The sequence below is a fragment of the Salvelinus alpinus genome, chromosome 7, assembly GCF_045679555.1.
Source record: "Salvelinus alpinus chromosome 7, SLU_Salpinus.1, whole genome shotgun sequence".
In the NCBI taxonomy this organism is placed as follows: domain Eukaryota; kingdom Metazoa; phylum Chordata; class Actinopteri; order Salmoniformes; family Salmonidae; genus Salvelinus; species Salvelinus alpinus.
The window spans coordinates 52,638,023-52,661,573 of record NC_092092.1 but is presented as its reverse complement, the minus strand read 5'-3'; the positions used below and the strand labels follow the sequence as shown (position 1 = coordinate 52,661,573).

Below are 23,551 nucleotides of genomic sequence, written 5' to 3'. Positions count from 1 at the left end.
TTAGAGGATAACTTAACCTTCTAGCGATACGCTTGTTTTGTCTCAACTCCCAACAACATACTGTACGTGAGTATCAATGAACATGATTGTGGAAAATGTCAAGCACTGTATTGTAAAGTACTTATGTAAAAAAGGTTTAAAGTACTACTTAAGTAGTGTTTTGGGGTATCTGTTTACTTTACTATTTATATTTTTAATGAGCATAGAAAGACGCAATTGGCAACACAATCTCATATTGAGGAATAAGCATCTTCACTAGGTAGGCCACTTGATTTCAACATCTAAACAAAGTGTCGGACAGGAAGGTGTATTTGTAAAAGTAAGCAAATAGATCAATGCTGACTACTCAGTAGCACGTGGGCCTGTGCTTGAGAGATTGTATGTAAGACCTTTGTTATTTTCTATAATGCCTGCTACCAGAAGTTGGTCATTGTGCATGGTTCTGGTTAAATTTGGAACAAAAAGTGCATTTTCATAGAGAGACTTGAAAGCAAGATCAGTGAATATGGCAAAAAAGCATTTATTTTTTATTTTTTTATAAAACAATTTAATCATTAGTGGGTTGTGGAAGGCTAACATTTAGCCTAGGTATAATTTAACAAGCCCGGAATTCATTAGATTATTGCTGACTGTTTTAAATGCAGTGTATTTACCTTTAATTGTGCAACAAATCTTATTTAGAGAAATTGTTAAAAAAATAAAATAAATTGAGATATATTTTGAATCGCCCATAAGTTTAAACAAATCTACATATGATTTTTAGGCCGTATCACCTGGATCTATTGAAACTTTGCTGACATTCATGACATATGTGACCTGATTCAGGAAACTTGGCGTATGTCGCAAGTCACGGCTTCACAGGAGAGCCAATTGAAACGTAAAAAATATGTTTTTATCAAAATGAACTTTCATGTGCCTTAATAACAACCTTGTATGCCATCTGTAAATACAAATAAAATTGTTAAATTATGAGCCTTGTTGGTTAAGCCACAGAAAAAGAGAGCAACTTTCCCACTAGCCATGATTTGCTGAGATAATGAGTGGGCTGGACATGCCGAGAGAGGAGTTCTGTTTGGTCTGCCATATAGAAGGCTTCTGTCTATTTGAACTGGTCAGTCTGTGTTGGTAATCATGTCGAACTCATCTTTTTTTTTTTAAATGTATTTTGTAGTGGAGCTGCATAAGTGTTTCTCTCCACTTTCTGGAGAAGCAAGTTTTGAAATCAAATCAAATGTTATTTGTCACATGTGCGGAATACAACAGGTAACCTTACAGTGAAATGCCTACTTACAAGCCCTTAGCTAGCTAACGTTCGCTGGCTGGCTCGTTAGCTAACGTTACGTGACGTGTGTGATCTTACACTTTGTTTACCTAGCTTAGTTCATTGTTTACCTAGCTAGCTAGCTGTTTTCATGTTATCCAGAGGTTAACTAATCATCGGCCAGAGCACCAAGTGTGCGCTCTGAACGCCCCGAGAGCGAAACGAGATGGGTGGGGCTAAAGCTTAAGAGGGTGTAAACGATGCTGAATGGGTGTAGACAAAGAAGAGCTCTTCACTAGATACCAAAACATTCAAAGGCCATTTTCTCAAAAAGTGAGTTTACAAGTTGATCAACTTTCAAAGCAGAATTACTTTCCCATTGTTCCTCAAAAATGCAGTGTATGATATACCATTTTGTAGCTCTGAGTCTCTACTTTTATCCAATGTAAAAAAACAAAACACAATTTCAAATTTTCCTACGTAAGACCGAATCCAGGTGGTGAGTCACACATGGTTGTCCTAACCTCACAAACCTGTCATGATCATATATCCTAAAAATGCATCTCAACTCTGAGTGTATTGGCAAATTCTTGAATTTGTGCACTCCACAGGTGCAACAGTGGTAAGTACCATGAAACAATGTTCACCTTCACTCGGATAACACTGTACCTGCACACCATGGAAATACATTATTATAAGGGACACTTATTGTAAAGTTGTACCAGTACATTGACTCTTATTGTAGTAATTTCAATTTGTAATTGCTAGTGGCGCTGGGGATTGTTGGGGATTGCAGAGCGGCAGTTGGAGTGAAAAAAGAGGATGCTAATGGAAGATGAAAGGCTGCGCGCCCCTCATGCGTTGCTCGACTGCAGAAAGACTCACCGCAGATTAGGCCACTTTTTAAAGGATGCCGCGATGACTCAGCATTCTGGAGCCAGCCTCTCTGTCCACGTCACTTTGACTTGGCATACAGGGGCGGCGGGTATGGGAGGGGGTGTTATCGCACTAAAAAGCCCAAACATGTGCATCAGATCCCCTTTGCGTGTTTGCGTGACGAACGGGTTAAATGTTAACTGAGGTGTTGCCTGCGCACGTTAGGAGGTCGCTAAGTGATGTGAAATGAAAGCCCCAGCTGCGGTTGATCTTCTGTGCTCTCAGAGGATGTCAATCCTGCAATGCCGTGCAGGCTATCAGTCTTCTTCTTCTCTCGTTCTGACCAGAGTGAATGGTAGGGGAGGCAGTTACTTACGCTTTGTCTGGCACATTGTGTTTTCTTGTGTTTCCTCATCAGGGTGAAATACAGGAGACCATCTCATTGTCCCGACAGTCTGCGCCATCAGACTTCGTCAGACATCTAGCATGCCCTGTACTGTGTAGCGTGTCCCAGAGTCAAATTTAACAGTGGTATAGAAGAAGGCGTAGGGGGTCGTGGAGTTGGAAGGGATGAAATTTCAGATCCCACTGACAGTGTTGAATAACTGTCCGTCTGACCCGGGAATGCACACCTCGTCTGGGCGTTCAGGGGTTAGTGTAGGGCTTAAACCTGTTTTTGTTCATTCAGCTATCTTAAATTGTGTTCTTTTTCTGCTTTTAAGCCATTTAAATAAATGTTCGGTTCATGCCAAATTGAACTCGTGTTTTGTTTTCTTGGTCCAAAGCACAAAATAAGTTGCTTTTGTGCAGGTTATTTAATTGTATACGCTAGCCACTTCTGTCTCTATCTTGCATTAACTGAGCTGTCTATTGAGCACTGTTTATTAGACAACTCTAGACTACATTTTCTAGGAAGCCTGAACATTTTTATTTTATTTTGCAACATCCATTACCAGATGCCCTTTTTGTCCTTAAGCCAACTAATTTGCTGTTTGCACCTTGAATCAAGTTACTGCGAAAAGCTAAAATACACTGCACCATTTCTGCCGGTTCTACTAGGCCTACCGATTGGAAAAAACACACAGCCTCTAATAATTACAACACAAGCCTATCAATACACTTTGCCTCATTTATTGAAGCTGCAGTGCAGGTCACACCGCAAGGGTAGAAGTAGATTTTATGGCTTGTAAAAGTGTTTAAAAAGTTCAGATTTGCCATGCACAGAACAAGCAGTATGGCTGGTGGCATTGTCATGCTGGGGGGTCATGTCAGGATGAGCCTGCAGGAAGAGTACCACATGAGGGAGGAGGATGTCTTCCCTGTAACGCACAGCGTTGAGATTGCCTGCAATGACAACAAGCTCAGTCCGATGATGCTGTGACACAATGCCCCAGACCATGACGGACCCTCCACCTCCAAATCGATCCCGCTCCAGAGTACAGGCCTCGGTGTAACGCTCATTACTTCGACGATAAACGTGAATCCGACCATCACCCCTGGTGAGACAAAACCGTGAATCGTCAGTGAAGAGCACTTTTTGCCAGTCCTGTCTGGTACAGCCTCTTTAGTGTCCTAAGTTTTCGTAACTGTGACCTTAATTGCCTACCGTCTGTAAGCTGTTCGTGTCTTTCCACAGGTGCATGTTCATTAATTGTTTGTGGTTCATTGAAAAAGCATGGGAAACAGTGTTTAAACCATTTACAATGACGATCTGTGAAGTTATTTTATTATTTTTACGAAGTATCTTTGAAAGACAGGGTCCTGAAAAAGGGACGTTTTCTTTTTTTGCTGAATTTAGTAGCATTTACACTATTTATACATACTTTTTCCCCCTGAGATAAACAGTATGCTGCAATTCAGAAAATGCTTTGTTTAAAAGCACACATTCAGTAAATCCAGTCAACCAATCCATTAATCCTCGCTACTGCAGGGAGGAGGGGGGGGGGGGGGGGGAGCCCATGGAGATATGAAATGTGGGCCGAATAGCTTTATGCCAGTTTGTCAGAAAATGTAAAAAAATGTTTTTCTGCTTGCAGAGGTTTGTGGGTTGTGGAGATGCAGTTGTTTGAGCTTTTAGACATGGTTTTACTTTGTCTGCAGCACCAGTTCACATTGTGTTGTGTTGACATGTCTGAGAGCCCCATCACTTTATAAACACTTTGCTGTATGTTCTTGACTCCTCTTTGACAAAATTCGAGCATTATTCATTCCAGCGTAGTTGGCATGTTACCAATTCACCTCTGCATAAATATGGCATATGTTTGGTGTGAAAAGTGCTTCGTTTTTCATGAAGCACTCTGAAGTCTCTTTGTAACCGCTTACATACATTTTTGTTGCACCACTTCTTGTCGGTTTTGTTTTCGCTGTCCTTGACCAATGACAAGCTGAGAAACATGTACCGTCAATGTAAGTCTGTGAAATCACTCAATCCAAGAGGGAATAAAATGAGTTCCTTTCTGATTTTGGAGGAAGTGAGAGAATTGCTAATGCAATGGGGTAACAGCGCTTGCTGTGTCATGGCTGCCATTTTGCTAAATTCTCAGAATCCACATTGCTCCCAGCAGAACCCCTCACATTGTCTCTATCAGGTTGATTCGTTAGGAGAATATGATTGGAATTACACCATGCTTTATGTATAAATTAATAATATGCATTTTCCAAATTGGGAGCTGGTTGCTTTTTCATTCTCCACCCCCTGATGGGGCCATGAGTCAGCTGTTGTCATGCCGTCTTTTTCTGCTAAGCTCTCCTGACTAAGGCAAAGAAGCTGAGCAGGCTTTTTCTCCAAATGGAATCTTTAAATGAAGAAATCTTCATTTTCTTAATTAAAGAGCCTCATTCAGGTTTCCAGTGGGCCCTGTGCTAGTCGCTATTGCTTTTCAATGGGGTCTCTGCAGTGAGTAGTTGACCCACCTGCTGTTCTTTTCCATGAATAGAATGGTGTCATGGCCGGACATGCACAGTATATTGGACCTGAGCCACAGTCTCCCTGCGCCATTGCATGATGAAGGAAATTTCAGGCTCGGCCCCCACTCCATAAAAGCGTCTCAGTAAATGTGTAAGACGTGAGCAAGGTGCCCGGTGCTGCCTGTCGGCCTAAACATCTTAACTGAAACTTCAAAGCGAAGCCCACATTGCACAATGTGGCCGGGCTGTGGAAGATGGGGACTGCAGCACAACAGATGGCGGGTGCATTAGGGACATATCACATTCTCTTTCTTTCTCTAAATTATAATTGGTCTCCGCTATTTACATATGTCGAGGACGGAATAAGAACAACCAAAATAGTTAGTGTTAACGTACGAGGCGAAGGATGCGTCACAAATGCACTCATCATTTGGCTGAGGTTCTTCGGACGTTAGTCTGGCACCCAGCCCATTGTTGTGCTCATTTCAAGCCCCTGTCTTCTTCCTGCAGGAAAGTCAGTTATCAACAGTTCTGAAAAGCAGTTGATTTTAAGGAAAAGAGTAGCTCTTTGTCTTTAACAAGGCCCGCATCGCTGTCTCTGTGAATTTGTTTGTCTGCAGGCGGCATTGCTGTAGTTGTTTGCCGTACACAAACTCTGCAGATTGGCATTCCTCTTGGCTGGTTTTCCTGTCTGTGCTGCAGATTCGACGTGGGGCTGCAGCCGTCAGAAAGAGCAATCGGCCATGTTTCTCTGAGATGGAGCGATGTAATGATGGAGCTTGCAGGTTGATGACTGCGCACTACCCTCCTTTTCTTGCACTTGAGAAATTGAGCTGTTGGAAAATAGAGGATTGGAGGGGAGGTTTGGCTGGAAAGTGTTTGCTGAGCCCGTGCATTGGAATTGCAGTCTGACTAAAAGTAATGTTTAAAAGGCTCCAATTTGATCAGCGAGGGACATGCATAACTAAGCGCTGTTTTAGCGGTGGCAGTAATTTACAACAGCAAAACAACAGTCTCAAGACTGGAATCGGGCTGGGGGTAGCAGCTCTGTACTGTACACAGGCACTGACGTTTTGCCAGCACACGCATGCAGGTTGGGAAAATAAAACGGGAACAGATACAATGCTGGCTTCATGGCATTTATGCACGCAGTCATAATACACATTATCATTCGAGCAAATGGGGTCTTCACTTTTCCCTTTGGCTTGCACGCTCATGTTATTTCAAGGTTAATGCAGCATTTAAACCCTTGGGTTTGTGAGTATAGACAAGGATTGATGTGGTTTAATACTGTACATTATTCACAGTGTATTGAGGCTGTTTTTTTGGGTGTGTAGGCTCAAACACAGACAGCAATTTTTTTTTAACGACTTTCAAAAGATTTTCCTGGCTATTCCAGACAGTCGTCGGCCTTGTAAGCTGTCACGTCTTCATTTGATTAATATGGACCTGCTCTGTCTGTTTTCAATTGAAATTCAGTTGAAATTCAGTTATTTCAGCTCCCGGCTAAGAACAAATATTTAGGATACAGACTGTATGTATGCAGTACATACAGTCCAGTGTTTTCCCCAGTATTTTTTTCAGAAGCGTTTGGGGGGGGGCATGTCACCTGTTATCTATAACTGCAGGTTTCAATTCCCTAAAGATTTGCATTTGCACTGTCAAGGCCTGTCAAGGGCCTGAAAGCTGAACTGTGGATAGAGAGACAGTTACTAAGATACAGTCAAACGTGTGACTTAGACCGACATTAAATCTATATTTGTTGATGTACGTCGGCAATCATCCTCACCTCTCTTCAACAGCATCAGCTTGCGGTGGAAAGCGTTAGGTGCACAGAGAGAGTTCTAAATCTCTCTCCTCTTCTCTCTTGCCCTAAAGGTGTGTTCTCCTCCCACTCTTGAGTGCCAAGCCACCTCAGCAGGCCCTCTTCCTCCTGGTTGACTCCATCGACGAAGGCTGTCAGCTGGGTGAGGGAGAACAGAGGTCTTCAGGCTCAGACACCCCCAGGACCATCGCTGAGCTCCTGGCCAGCCACCACGAGTACCTCCCGCCCTGGCTCCTTCTCATCTGCTCAGCTCGCCGCCAGAACAAGGCCATCACCAAACTGTTCACAGGTAAAAAACTAAATAAAAATGTGTGAGTTCATACAGGCACCCAAATGAAGAGGGTGATGGGGTCCATATCTGGGATCCATATGGTGATGCTTTTGTACAGTATTTGGTATTACTGTAAAATGTGTTTGTTTTATCACCGAAAGGAGGAAAATGTATTGCAAATAATTATAATTGTTGTTCCCTTTAGACAGAACACATGGCCACACAAACAATTAACGGGGATTTGGCATTTTGTATTGACACTGGTCTGTCTCCTTGAAGAAGAAAACAGAATTCTAACTGCTTATATTTGCATACATTAATCTGATGTTTTTCAAGAGAGATATGGATTTCCTTTGTGTTTTCTGTAAGGCGATCCTAGCATAAGCCTAGTCTTTTCACTTATATTTAAACTTTTACTGAGCAGTTTATGCCATGTTCTTCCGCGAGACAAACTTTTCTATTGCGTATTGTGATAAATGTCAGCCTTTTCTGCAGCCGAGCCGGCTCAGAAAAGGCTAATTCCGAAGACATTTTAACATCATCAAATGCTAAAAAGATTAGGGCCTGCCACAGAACGTCTAAATATCACGACGCCTTACGAAAACGACTACTGCTCTGTACGCCATGACAAGTCGAACTAGCAGCCATTATCTCGTTGTCAGAATACCAGCCCACTATTGGGCGATGAGCAGAGAGGCTGGCGTAGCATTAATCAAACCAGAAAGAGAGAGCGTGGGTGTAATACCCGCCGCAGAACCTGCACGGTTGTGTGTCCCCTTTACCTCTCCAACCACAACATGTGGGGAATTCAGATGCCCTCCTGTTGCTGCTTGAAACATTATGTAAAACCCCGTTTAAACAGCTCTGCTCATTCTGTGCTCTGTTCAGAAAGTGGTTGGCAATAACAATTAGTTTTCTGAATAGAATTCCTATGCAAGGCTAGTTTAGGTGAGTGTTTCTGGCATTGGGCACAGGGTTAATGCAGGGAAGCTGGCACTTTTGAACAAGAAGATGTGCTGACATATTCTGACAAATAACTGCAAATATGTATGTAGCTGGGCAAACACGTCACAATAAATGTCTAGAGAGATTCTAATATATGTACATGCGCTATGTAAAAATACTAACTTGGATCTCAGTTAAAGACTTGGGATCGAATAGGGATCAAAAGCAAACTTTGGGTTCTGGAAACCTGCCGGAAGCTCTTCTATGGCAGTGTTATCTTTTGTACGTCGATAACATGAACAGGAATTTGCTAGAGGATTTTTTCCCCCTAATCGATATTTTGAACCTATTGTGGACCAGGCATGTTAATTCCGATGGACATAAAATAGATATGAAATTAAAATGGACGCATTGCATCGAGACAATTAAATGTAACAGTTGCTGGAAGGTCTGCAGTTGCATTCATTTCTTATTAAACCAGTTTACACCAGTGACCTGGACCTACTGCCCAACAGTCTTAATTTAACATGACATAGCAGCTGATGAGTCATAGCTCTGCCATGTCTCCTTTTCATACCATCATCAATCTACAGAACACACAGCTACATTGTTGTAATGGATCTGAGAGGAAGGTAGGGATGTAATGATTCACCGATGCACATCCGCCCCGATTCAAATGTTTAAGACACAAGTGCAGTCCTGGGACCCCAAAACCTAACCAAATGTAGCATGAGTCTGTCAGAAAATGTATTCAAGCGTTACAAATAGCTGGTTCACATTTTTTGTTGTTGCTTATATTACATTCTATCTAACCTTCTGAAAATACCTCTCATCTTCTGTGACAACCGTTGACAATCATTGATCTCTAAATCATTTTGCATGCAGGACAACTCCAGGCAATATCAGTAGCCTAGTCAAACTGTGCACTGTGCCCAGCTTCGCGCGCTGACCAACGCGAGGCAGGCAGTTTGTTCCTGATCTTGCACATCTGCACGGCACCTTCCACATTCTAATGCTACATGGATTTTGTGATAATAGGCTTTATTAGTTGAGTGACAACCTATGTAATTTGCTAGGTTATTGCTATCTATGTTGAAAATGTGTTTTGGCGGATTAAAGTACGCTACAGGAGACAACTCTCATCTGGCTATACCTGGTGAACGGGGCTTGCAAATAGATTTAGTTTGGTTTAGGAGGAGTAATGGTCTGGGGCTGTTTTTTCATTGTTTGTGCTAGGTCCCTTGGTTCCAGTGAAGGGAAATCTTAACGCGACAGCATACAATGACATTCTAGACAATACTGTACATCCAACTTTGTGGCAACAGTTTGGGGAAGGCCCTTTCCTGTTTCAGACAATGCCCCTGTGCACAAAGCGAGGTCCATACAGAGATGGTTTGTCGAGATTGGTATGGAAGAACTTGACTGGCCTGCACAGAGCCCTGACCTCAACCCCATCGAACACCTTTGGGATGAATTGGAACAGCGACTATGAGCCAGGCCTAATCGCCCAACATCAGTGCCCGGCCACACTAATGCTCTTGTGGCTGAATGGAATTAAGTCACACATACTTTTGGTCATGTAGTGTACGTATAGAATCGTCTTGAAAGGGAAAGATGCACATCCCTAGTGGAAGGCTTTGTCCAATTTGCATACGATTGACACTTTTCAGTTATTCCATTCATCCTGAGCGGAAATGTATCCGAATGTTGTGATTGCCTCCAACCATAGATCCTCGGATTTCATTTGAGACAACACCAAAGGTTGGTGATGGAATTACCGCTGGTACATGCCACCAATCTAAATTTCACATGATAATCCTTATCAGGAAGTTGCTTCCTGATATAATAGTGATTTTAATTATTACTGGGATTCTTTCTTACAAGCTGCTCGCTGCTTAAACAGACAGCCCTGTCTTTTGGTTGTTTTGATATGGTTTTATTGAGAGGATTATTCTCCATGGAACAATCTGATAAACAACAGTTATCTCTTGTGTTTTCGCTTTGACTCCCCTCCTCTTTCCCCTTTGTTGTCTTTTTGATAAGGGACAAACCCATGTCTACTGTCACTGTAAATACCACACAGAATTAAAAAGGGAGGTACATTTTACCTGTCTGTTACGTGTTTTTAATGCTCCCAGCTATTGTACCATCAGTCACAGAATCAAAGTCTACACATCCGATAAAGTGGCTTGTGCTTCCGAATTGCGACTCTGTGATAGGTGTAACATTCACAGAACTACACAGAATGCAAACTCCAATCTCTTGATGCATTCAAACTATTCATTTTTGTTCTGTCTGTATTCAGTGCCTTGTGTTTTACATGCCGTCAGCTACCATTCAGCTCTGCAGCCCCTCTACACACATACACACTTACTTTATCTTCCATTAGACACACTGGCTTACTATAACCGCTGTGAGAATACTTACAAATCCTGTAGCGCATGACCAAAATAGACCAAAAGACTTGTTGAGGCCAAGCATACACAAAAAATACTCCTCCATATTGTTTACAAGGCCAGTTTGTTGGCAGAGTCATGCGTTACACTATCTGCCAAGCAACCGAATGTGACTATTGGAAATAACCCTTTTGTCCTGAGTGGAGGAGGTGTTTGAAGACCAGTACGCACTGTTTTGTGGTTGTGTGAACTTTGTGGTCGCATGAATATAGTAAAGATTGCCTTTGGAGGACAACTTCTGACGGAAAGGTAATTTCGAAGCTAAAGCATTGGGTGGGCCACCATCCAGCTCAAATGATCCTTGTAAACGATCCTATATTTGTCATCTCGGTATGGGAAGCACAGTTTTGCATGGCTTTGAACTCAAAAGGAATTCCGTTATTAAGGATGACTTTTACTTTTCTACCTGAGGAGCAAACTTGAAATTACTTGTATTAAGTACTTGCTCAACTGTTATTCCATGTCTCTATCTCTCTCTCTCTCTCCGAGAGGAATGTGCTTTGGGAAGTCTCAACACTTCAGAGACCATGCAGGAAGAGTGAGCCACCGACTAGCCAGCAGCATCACGTCCGCTCTGCTAATGCTACACAAACAAACGAACGTGCCATCTGTGAAGAGGCTTAAAGAAATTCATTTTTTTTTTTAAGAATCCTTTTAGGCTGAGTCCGATTGTACAGAGTCCATTTCACAAACCCTCTATGATGGCGGTGTACTGTACGCTCTGTGAACGTCTGCCGGAAGAAGGCACATAAAGGTTGTACGTGTGTTGCAAGGCTGCTCTTTTACATTGTGTGTCAGGCGGCCTATTGTAGCATGGTTGACTTTCCCCCCTGTGTTTTCTTGTGCTACTGTAAGGTCATCGTTGGGCAAGTGAGGTGGAAACACTTAGGCAGTGATTCTGGTTGTGAGCTGGGTGGAATCTGTGCCAATTTAACTGGGCCTTCGGCAAAAGGAGAGCAGGGAGAAGGGGGCCTGGCGGGACATGGAAAAGCCTTTTAAACAGAAGCAGACCCATTTTTTCCCAGCTGCAGATATCTTCATCGCTTTAACAACTCGAGCTAATACTTGTGGAATATCTCAAGAGTTTGCAATAAATTTGGCCTGAAGGTTAACAAGATCAGGGTTAAAGATGGTAGCTTAGCACAATACCGCTGAAAAAAAGTCTGTTCAACCACTAATGTAACAGCTATCTTAAGACATTTAACACGCAGTCTCTCCAAAGAAGAAAGGTCCTACTTTTTGAAGAAATGTTCTGTTTATTGTCGGGATTGATATACACTAGTCTATTGAAGATTTAAGCTAAAGCAGCCTCTTCGTGGACTGTTCGATTGTCCCGCTATCTGTTTGCCCTGCACTCGTTGTTAGCAGTGTGCACCCTGTTGATGCTGAAACATTGAGGTCGTCATTGAAAATGACTGACTAATCATGTGGAAACTCATTCAAAATGCATGATGCATTCCTGCGTGATCTCCATATCAAAGAAGTGTCACTGAACGGTAATGGGTACCATCTGTCAAAATAAAGTTTGGCTGACACACACACACACACACACACACACACACACACACACACACACACACACACACACACACACACACACACACACACACACACATTATGGTATTTTCCTTTTGGCTATGTATAGCAACTGAATTTTAAGACGGGCATATTTCAGTTACTCACCCAGGAATGGTGGTTGAAAGCCTAAACCCATCCAGGGGACATTATTCTGCCCACCTCATTTATTTGTTTGAGATTTATCCATTGGACTCTTGAGCACAAATCTTTCCCATAGCTAATGTCTACAACATACATACCTTTACCTCAACTCCCCCCACCCTTGTGTATCAGTATTTATGCCACATCCCTTCTCTTAAACCATCCTCCACCCTAAAAAACAAACATCTTATTAGATGGTGCCATTTCCCTCATTCGTTTGAGATTGAGACCTGCAGTCATCTTGATTTAAGACCGTCTTTTGAGATATTGACAATCTTCATCTGTTCCCGACTCTGGATAGTGGATTAAAAAGACCATCAATCGACAATGATATTATTGTACAATTCTGAACATTGCTGATATACTGACTGGCAAGTCAAGATATCTGCTGTATTTTATACGGGCCGGTTTCGGGTAGGTGTGTGTTTTTGTTTATTTCTCTCACATATCTTCAGAGTGAGGCTCAAGCTCACCCTAGTGAGGAGCTGTGCCTCCTTCTCCTCCTCCTCCGCAGCTCCAGCCATGAATGGACCTTTCTCTGCACCAAGGCCAGGTGACAGGCCTGATTTACCACCACTGACCAGGAATTAAAATAGCAGTCCTGTTTGAAGTGGGCTTGCCCCACTCTCCAGCCCCCACCACGGCTCTCAGACCAGCTCTTGCCCGCAGACCGAAGTGTGGCTACGAGGGGCTGCAGAGCATAGGGCCCCTCAGCAAGAAGGTCACAGCACTCTTAACATCTATATCCTGGGAATTGTTTTTCTTACTATTTGAGCAAATGGAGAGGCCTCACTTGAGGGACCTCAATATACTGTATTCTGGCCTGCTGACAACACAAATACAGCTATAAAGCATCTAGGACTGTTTATTTATTCTGTGCCAGGAGTGGAATGCTCCCAGAAGAGGGACGAAGGCGGTGTTTGGACTGACTATCATTGTCTTTGATGCAGGATGCTTGGATGTAGTATGGGTAAAATCATTAGAAGTGGAAGTGACTTTTCAAATAACTTACTGCTAGATATGTGGACCACCTATTTTTCTAAGAACGTATTGCTTACAGGATGCATAGCCTCAACTGACTAAAATATACTTAAAATTATAGTATTTTGTTGGACTAGTGACTATTTAGATATGTTGGTTTTGATTGCAAAGTCTCTGATACTATTGAGGCCATCTAATTGTTAACCATATTTAGATATAGGTTATAATTAGCTAATATCTTAAGAGGCCAGTTGCTGTTAACACCTGAGTTGGTGTTTAGACATGCAGATTGTGCATCCGGTCTGTATTCCTGTATGCTGGTTAACCTCTGGGTCTGCGTGTTGAGCTGATACTTTGGCTGCACTGAAGACAACCATAATACCCCTGAATGCTGTATTTACCACGAGCTGTCTGACAGCCAAGCAAATTACAGGTCTATAACATCTTTGGTGCTGCACTGCAGAAATGTGACCCGAGACATGGTTGAAGAATTGGGTCTCTTTGCCTCCTAGGTGGGGGCCTTTCGTATGCAGCAAGGCCTCTTCCAACGATCCCGGTTTCATACACAAGATTAGTATTCTTATTTTGTTTCTGTGTAGAGAGGTATGTCGGTTCTCGTTTCGATAGAGAAGATCTTTAACTAGGTGTTCATTTGATTTAAGGAAAATAAATGCCCTGTAATTGCTGGCACGCCAGCGGTTCGCCTTGCAACAAGGGGTGACTTTTGCTAAAGACAGGGTGGTATCCCATACTGCCGCCGACTTGCATGCCAAGAATACATTTGCAAGTACCTGATTTTACAGCGAGCTCTGTGAAAATTCCATGGGCTGAGCTTTAAATCTGTTGTGTGGACATGCTGACCAAAATGGTTCCAGACTGCACACCAGTAGCAGATACAGGTTTATTTGAAGTGGCTAATAAAACATGATTGGCATCCAGGACTGAACACATTACTGTGCAGGAGAACAGGAAATCATGGAGAGTGGGCCAAATGAGGTCACTAAGAGTTCAGTCATGGCAAGACCGTAACCGAAACAAGACTGTTCTTTCTGGTAACTAGGCATGTGGTCAGGAAAAATGTCTGGCCCTTAGTTGTAAAACATGGTAGTATTTTTATCTCCATACGTTTAATGAAGGTAGTCATTGGTGCAGCTGCATGCAATAAGGAGGTTTCATGTCGCAGTGAAACCCAGCTGTAGATATAGTGACCCATTGTGGGTCAAAGAGTGAGGTTGAACATAGGCACTCGGGATATGCTGCTTTCTTAATCTCATACCACTATGCTCTGGCCCTCGCTCCATTCAAAGTATATCTGGAGTACAATACAGTGTTTCATTGGCTGGAAATCTCCGCTCATCTGTCTCCAGGCTCTGCAGTGTTTCCCGTAAATCATCTTTGGATGTATTCCTGCAGCTCATGATGCGTTTTCATGAAGGTGGCTTGATAGGACTGTTGGATTGTAGACTGTAATGCTAGGCCGTACTGAAGGGCCTTGAGTGTATCCCTTTCAGTGTAATCTTTGTTTGCGCTCCGCTCTCATTCAGTAACCACAGCAGGTCTGACTGGAAGGTCTCCTCTCCCATGTTTGAAATTCAGGTGAGGACAAGTTCAGGCAAAAACTGTTCATGCTTGTGCCGCCAGGATAAACACTTTGCAAATTAATTGTTTTGAATGTTTATGTAATTGTTTTCCAGTTGCACGTTTGATGCCGCTTCTCATGTCAGGGTGCCGTGCACGGACAAAAATGGCGTATAAATTGGAGGGAGAAATTCTGTATCAATTACATAATTCCGCTTCCCCCAACAAATAAACCTGACTCCGGGTAGGCTACAGTTTGCTTTGTACTGCCTTAATAAATACCAACTACCATCTGCATTTCCTTTCTCAATAACCACTGGACTACAGCATCTTTCCACTGTTCACTAACATTTACCTAATGTAATCAATATTAGCAGCAAACATTTTTCAAAATGAAAAGGCAACTGGAGCTTTGGGAAAAAAACATATTTTTCTACAGATGGTTTAAGCAGTCTCTCGTTCCACGTACTTGTGTTTGGAAGGCTGCAGTTTTCGCTTTTGGAGCCAAGACCTCTGCAGCTGTTGTACAGGCGTTTTGTCGAGTGGGGGTTTACAGCAGGCCAGAGGAGATGAGCTTGGCTTTCTGTTTATCTTTTGGATCTTATGAATTAAAGATGGTGGATCGCTAAGAACTTGATACATTTGAGATGCTGACGCTCAGAACCAGGTCCATGGGCCAGAACCTGTAACCACCACCCCCCCACTTCAAACACACGTACACACACCCTGCCTCATTTGTCATCTGAAAACAGTTCCTCATTGTACATAGGGCTGTGTCTCTCCTGGCTACTATCCAGTTTCGTAACGAGCAGCAGCTGGCTCCGAGGCCTGTACTCAGAGCTGCATCCCTGGCGCTGATGAATGCATCAGTTGTTGGTTGTTTAGCAGTCCCTCTCTGTTCAGACCCCTGCCGTCCATGCTCGTACTGTTGCACCCCCCCCCCCCCCCCCCACACTTGCCTGCAGTTAAAATAAAACAATCTTTGTGGAAGGTGTGTGCAACGTTAGTCACGCTGACTTGTGTTAGCAGTTCACTGTGTAGCTAGTGACCACGTCTGCTACTGCAAGGAGCTGAAGTTGTTGGCTCAAGTTCCTCTCGTTGCGCCTGTGCTTATCTGTGCCACATGAGGAGAACAATGATAATGCCATGACTGCACAGCAGAGTTTCAGGCCATATGAAGTGATGTCTGCGATGACTCAAGTGGAAATTGTAGGTCAGCTTCCTCCATTTATAGTAATTGAATGAAAAGGCCTCTTTGGCATGTTCAGACTGGAGGCCCCTGCTTGTTCATTTCTTTCTTTCCCTTTCAATGGGCCTCTGGAAATATTTTTAAAGGGTTTTCAAGGCTAATGCTCTATTTCAAGATGGCCGCGGTTAACTCGCCGTCTCTCTTTTCCTCCTCTTGGGTTTTCCACACCACAAGTCTTCATAATTTACATATGATCAATTTTGTGGGAACTGTGGGAGGCCACTAATCTCAAAACTGTAGGAGAGAAGGAGTGCATTTGTTGTTAATCATTGTCTGAATAAAAAATACAAAAACGTCTACGATTGGCTGGGCAGTGTAGTCTGATTCACTGATACTCTCTTGGTGGGTAAACACACGTCTAAATTAAACATTGAGACAACCTTTGAAAACATCATGCTGAGGCAAAGGCTCCCGGCTGGCTAAAATGGACTTTTAGGTCGTCTGTCCTAGATATCGTTCAGTCCCCCCCCCTCCCCCTCTTAATGGCCTCTTCCTCTCGGCCAGTGGGTTTCCTGTCTCAGCTGAAGGCATCCAGAATGCTTAGTGGAGAATCAGTCTGAGGTGGAGCAGGAGGTCACAGGGCCTGGGAGAGGCAGTGGAAAATGCTCTGTTGCTAAAAACATTGACTGACACTGAGGCTTTGGGTCACTGGGTTATTATAATCCTACTGTACTCTGTTAGTAGTGACCGCATTATATAGGACAGATTGTTTTTCGCCGTCTCTCTTATAGCTTGGAATGGTAACGTTCCGCAGATAGCCTCCACGAATGTTTTTGTTCGTTAGGACTGGCATTTTAGAACATAATTAGTCATAAAAAAAAACATTGTTTCTTTATATTCCTCAAGGATAGGTTTCTGGCACGTGTTTGAGTACTGCCAGGTTCATGTATCGAAAGCTACAATGGCGATGATTAGAGGGGTACCTACTAGTGGTGTGACCACTTGAAACGTTTAAACCAAGGTGAGATCCTTAACGTTAAGAAAACTTCCTAATCCCCGAAACAATGTTTCCCCCATACAATTAAAATCACAGTGCAGTTATCACAAAACATATTATTTTTGGTGTTATAGCCTAACTAGACTGTGGACAGTTGTGTAAATTTCAATAAAACCAGAGAGAAAAAGGCTAACTTTAGGCCTCTTTGGTGAATTTGCGAGGCATGCGCGACAAGACATTGCGAGATGCATATTACCAAGACATATGCACGTGGTTCTGCCTGCTCCTCCTCTCTCTCCCTGACACTGGGCTACCTGCCCTTTCTCTTTGCTAATGACACAAGTGTGTCTTCAGTCTTCGGTCTGTTGCCTGTAGGATATCTGAGACCGATGTCGCCGAGATACAGAGGTATCTTCAGAACAGTCTTGCGAGCACTGGGTACTCTTCGTTACTGAGTGGGTGGCAGGGCCGGCCTGCTCATTAGGCAGGATTAGGCGGCTGACTATGGCGGAAGATTGACGAGGTCGGCATTTTCTGAGCTAAACTGACCTCCAACAACACGTAAAGCCCCACAAAAGTGTTTTTCTCAACCAGTGGCATATGGGCTTTTTAGGTGAGCGCTGATGCCACCCTGTGATAAGCAGTGCCCACTTTCTCAAAGGCAGGGCCACAAAATATTTTGCTTGTCCATTCCCAGTGTGCCTCTCTGTTGGAGACACCCATCGCTGCGGCGCTCCACCAGCTTTCCGTCAAAAAAATGATCTAACATAGATCATGTAGCAGATATAGGATATTGTAGAGTATGTGGCCTTTTCTGTAGTCTACAGGGTGGAGATGAAATGTATGATAATGTAATGAGATGGACATTTTTTTTACAGCATGCAGATTTCTGAGATCAAAGAACCTAAACTAAATGGCGCCCAATCAAATATAAAACTGCACTGATATTGTAACAAACAACATATCTTGAAAACAGGATAGGTCAAAGGAAAATGGACTTTATGGAATGGACAACCAGCCTACTCATAACTGCTGTCCAGGAGTTTCCTCCTGTGGGCTAAAATGTCATAATCATGGGTTTCAAGATTGTATCCCTACATTTTTGACGAGCTGATCATAGCGAAAAGGAAAACACTTCTGCATTTCTCGCTGTGTAAACACATTGCAAATAGGCTCAGGATAACTCCTGATGAAGTTGGGTAGCTGATATTCAGAGGTTAAATAGCCAAATGGATTAGTCACAGGAATCAGGATTAATAAAGCCAATGCAACAGCCTGTTTTACAAACGTGGATGGGCATGGATGGGCATTCGTAAAATAAAATACAAAATTAATTTGGTTCTGAATTAAAGTTGAAAATACGTACTTTCAACGTCCATAAAAGGCACCTTTTCAACCTCCAGGGAAATATGCATTCTAAATGTCCAGAAATACATATTTTATTTTATTTCTTTTCAACGTCATTTTTCTTATAGGGACTATTGTAATTTTGCAGGGGGTGGCAATTTGTTTGTCTCGCCTAGGGCGGCAGAACGGCCAGGGCCGGCCCTGGTGGGTTGGAGTTGTTTTTGTTTCATAATATGAAACTGCAGCTACATGTAGCCTGTATCGATTACCCTTTTCAGATATAATGGATTGTGGTCCATCAAAAGCGCCTCAGGTACAACATGTTTGTTTGTCTGTTAGGGTGGGCAACACTACGGCTTTTTAAATTGCCGGCACGAAACCTTCTCTGGAGATATGCACAGCATTTGTAAAGTAATGCTGCTTCTGAAGCGGGACTAACTTCCATCACTAGGCACCCATAACTGTCAATCAAATAATCTCAAGTTGCTGCATGCAGCCTGCATGCTGCCTGCCGGCAAACCACGCTCTCCTAAAAAAGTACTTAAAAGTTCTTTAAATACCTCGACTTACCAATACATTTAGTAGAAAGAGAGTACATCTATCTACACTACCATTAAAAACAGCATACAAAACACAGCAGCACATCAATCAGCAACATTTATTGTTGTCAGGGAAACAATAGAACATTATATGCCGGAGCAGAATTCTACTGTCTGAAAAGATACCGACTCTTCTGATGCGGCACATTTTTTTATTATCTGAAAAGTTATCAATTGTCGCTATTGACATGTTACTGTAGCTGTGTTCTAAGTCTCCAAAGGGTTGTGGTAGATATAACTTCATTGCCCGGCCCTAGTGGTCATACATACACTACTGTTCAAAAGTTTGGGGTCAATCAGAAATGTCCTTGTTTTTTAAAGAAAAGCACATTTTTGGTCCATTAAAATAACATAAAATGTATCAGAAATACAGTGTAGACATTGTTAATGTTGTAAATGACTATTGTAGCTGGAAACGGCAGATTTGTTTTAATGGTATATCTACGTAGGCGTACAGAGGCCCATTATCAGCAACCATCACTCCTGTGTTCCAATGGCACGTTGTGTTAACTAATCCAAGTTTATTATTTTAAAAGGCTAATTGATCATTAGAAAACCCTTTTGCAATTATGTTAGCAGAGCTAAAAACTGTGCTGATTACAGAAGCAATAAAACTGTCCTTCTTTAGACTAGTTGAGTATCTGGAGCATCTGCATTTGTGGGTTCGATCACAGGCTCAAAATGGCCAGAAACAAAGAATTTTCTTCTGAAACTCGTCACTCTATTCTTGTTCTGAGAAATGAAGACTACTCAATGCTAGAAATTGCCAAGAAACTGAAGATCTCGTACAACGCTGTGTACTACTCCCTTCACAGAACAGCCAAACTGGCTCTAACCAGAATAGAAAGAGGAGTGGGAGGCCCCGGAACACAACTTAGCAAGAGGACAAGTACATTAGAGTGTCTAGTTTGAGAAATAGACTAGAAGTCGACCGATTAATCGGATTGGCCGATTAATTGGGGCATTTTTTTACACCATTATTTAACTAGGCAAGTCAGTTAAGAACACATTCTTATTTTCAATAACGGCCTAGGAACGGTGGGTTATCTGCCTTGTTCATGGGCATAACGACAGATTTTTACCTTGTCAGCTCGGGGATTCAATCTTGCAACCTTAACTCGTCCAACACTCTAACCACCTGCCTTACATTGCACTCCACGAGGAGCCTGCCTGTTACGCGAACGCAGTAAGAAGCCAAGGTAAGTTGCTAGCTAGCATTAAACTTATCTTATAAAAAACAATCAAAAATAATCACTAGTTAACTACACATGGTTGATGATATTACTAGTTTAACTAGCGTGACCTGCATTGCATATAATCGATGCGGTGCGCATTCGCGAAAAAGGACTGTCGTTGCTCCAACGTGTACCTAACCATAAACATCAATGCCTTTCTTAAAATCAATACACAAGTATATATTTTTAAACCTGCATATTTAGTTAATTGCCTGCTAGCATGAATTTATTTTAACTAGGGAAATTGTGTCACTTCTCTTGCAACAGAGTCAGGGTATATGCAGCAGTTTGGGCCGCCTGGCTCGTTGCAAACTGTGTGAAGACAATTTCTTCCTAACAAAGACAGCCAACTTCGCCAAACGGGGGATGATTTAACAAAAGCGCATTTGCGAAAAAAAGCGTTCATTGTACGCAGAGTCAGGGTATATGCAACAGTTTGGGCCGCCTGGCTCGTTGCAAACTAATTTGCCAGAATTTTACGTAATTATGACATAACATTGAAGGTTGTGCAATGTAACAGGAATATTTAGACTTATGGATGACACCCGTTAGATAAAATACTGAATTGTTCCGTATTTCACTGAAAGAATAAACATTTTGTTTTCGAGATGATAGTTTCCAGATTCTACCATATTAATGACCTATGGCTTGTATTTCTGTGTGTTATTATGTTATAATTAAGTCTATGATTTGATAGAGCAGTCTGACTGAGCAATGGTAGGCACCAGCAGGCTCGTATGTAATTGTCATTATTACAAATACATTTTAAAAACTCGGCCGATTAATCGGTATCGGCTTTTTTTGGTCCTCCAATAATCAGTATCGGTATCGCCTTTGAAAAATCATAATCGGTCGACCTTTAAAACAGACGCCTCACAAGTCCTCAATTGGCAGCTTCATTAAAAAGTACCCGCAAAACACCAGTCTCAACGTCAACAGTGAAGAGGCGACTCCAGAATGTAACGATACTCTAAATCCTCCTCCTCCTCAGACGAGGAGAGGAGAGAGGGATCTGAAGACCAATGTGCAGCGAGGTATGATGACATGATTTATTTAAGACACGACAAAACAACGAAGACAGAAAACGAACTATACTTGAATAAACTACAAAACAAATAAACGATGAAAACAGACCTGGACACGAACTTACATATAACGTGAAGAACGCACGAACAGGTACACGACTACAAACAAACGCTACAGTCCCGTGTGGCACGAACATACATACAGACACAGGAGACAACCACCCACAACGAACACTGTGAAACAACCTACCTAAATATGACTCTCAATTAGAGGAACGCCAAACACCTGCCTCTAATTGAGAGCCATACCAGGCAACCCTTAAACCAACATAGAAACAGACAACATAGAATGCCCACCCAAACTCACGTCCTGACCAACTAACACATACAACAAACTAACAGAAATAGGTCAGGAACGTGACATAACCCCCCCCTTAAGGTGCAAACTCCGGGCGCACCAGCACAAAGTCTAGGGGAGGGTCTGGGTGGGCATCTGACCACGGTGGTGGCTCAGGCTCCGGACGCTGTCCCCACACCACCATAGTCACTCCCCGCTTCTGTATCCCCCTCCCAATGACCACCCTCCAACTAAACCCACCTAAATGAAGGGGCAGCATCGGGATAAGGGGCAGCAGCTCCGGGATAAGGGGCAGCAGCTCCGGGCTGAGGGACTCTGGCAGGTCCTGGCTGAGGGACTCTGGCAGGTCCGGGCTGAGGGACTCTGGCAGGTCCGGGCTGAGGGACTCTGGCAGGTCCGGGCTGAGGGACTCTGGCAGGTCCGGGCTGAGGGACTCTGGCTGATCCTGGCTGGACGGCTCTGGCTGATCCTGGCCGGACGGCTCTGGCTGGTCCTGGCCGGACGGCTCTGGCTGGTCCTGGCCGGACGGCTCTGGCTGGTCCTGGCCGGACGGCTCTGGCTGGTCCTGGCCGGACGGCTCTGGCTGGTCCTGGCTGGACGGCTCTGAAGGCTCGGGACAGACGGGCAGCGCTGGGCAGGCAGACAGTTCAGACCACGCTGGGAAGGCAGACAGTTCGGGCAGCGCTGAGCAGGCAAGCAGCGCAGGCGGCGTTGGGCAGACGGCCGACTCTGACCTGCTGAGGCGCACAGTAGGCCTGGTGCGTGGTATAGGCACTGGCTGCGCTGGAGAGGAGGAAAGCTCTGACAGCGCTGGACAGGTGGAACCAGCTGGAGAGAGAACCCGGAGAGACAGCCTGGTGCGGGGGGCTGCCACCGGTGGACTGGTACTTGGAGGTGTCACCGGGTATACCGGACCGTGAAGGAGGACACGTGCTCTTGAGCACCGAGCCTGCCCAACCTTACCAGGTTGAATGGTGCCCGTAGCCCTGCCAGTGCGGCGAGGTGGAATAGCCCGCACTGGGCTATGCTGGCGAACCGGGGACACCATCTGTAAGGCTGGTGCCATGTATGCCGGCCCGAAGAGACGCACTGGTGGCCAGATGCGTTGGGCCGGCTTCATGACATCCGGCTCGATGCCCAACTTAGCCCTACCAGTGCGGCGAGGTGGAATAGCCCGCACTGGGCTAAGCATGCGTACTGGGGACACCGTGCGCTTTACCGCATAACACGGTGTCTGACCAGTACGACGCCCTCTCACTCCACGGTAAGCACGGGGAGTTGGCTCAGGTATCCTACCCGGCTTTGCCACACTCCTCGTGTGCCCCCCCCCAAGAAATTTTTGGGTCTGACTCTCGGGCTTTTCGGGCTTCCGTGCTAGACGCGTCCCCTCATATCTGCAGTTTTGGGCTTGATTCTCCGGTCTCCAGCCTTGCTTCCTAGCTGCCTCCTCATATCGCCGCCTCTCTGCTTTCGCTGCCTCCAGCTCAGCTTTGGGGCGGCGATATTCTCCTGGCTGCGCCCAGGGTCCTTTGCCTTCTAGGTCTTCCTCCCATGTCCATTTCTCCAAATAATTAAGCCTCTCCTGTTGCGTGTTCCACTGCTCGAACTTATGCTGCTTGGTTCTGGATTGGTGGGTGGTTCTGTAACGATACTCTAAATCCTCCTCCTCCTCAGACGAGGAGAGGAGAGAGGGATCTGAAGACCAATGTGCAGCGAGGTATGATGACATGATTTATTTAAGACACGACAAAACAACGAAGACAGAAAACGAACTATACTTGAATAAACTACAAAACAAATAAACGATGAAAACAGACCTGGACACGAACTTACATATAACGTGAAGAACGCACGAACAGGTACACGACTACAAACAAACGCTACAGTCCCGTGTGGCACGAACATACATACAGACACAGGAGACAACCACCCACAACGAACACTGTGAAACAACCTACCTAAATATGACTCTCAATTAGAGG

General features: G+C 43.9%; 1 protein-coding gene across 4 annotated transcripts in view; it reads left to right on the top strand.

The window, feature by feature from the left end:
• The window catches only part of LOC139581167 (ankyrin repeat domain-containing protein 50-like), a 42,837-nt gene that overhangs the window by 9,203 nt on the left and 10,083 nt on the right, over positions 1–23,551 (top strand). For all 4 annotated transcript variants that reach the window (XM_071410649.1, XM_071410647.1, XM_071410646.1 and 1 more), the window contains exon 3: positions 6,923–7,158. In XM_071410649.1, coding sequence (XP_071266750.1) covers positions 6,923–7,158 — 236 coding nt within the window. The remainder of the gene's footprint in view (positions 1–6,922; positions 7,159–23,551) is intronic.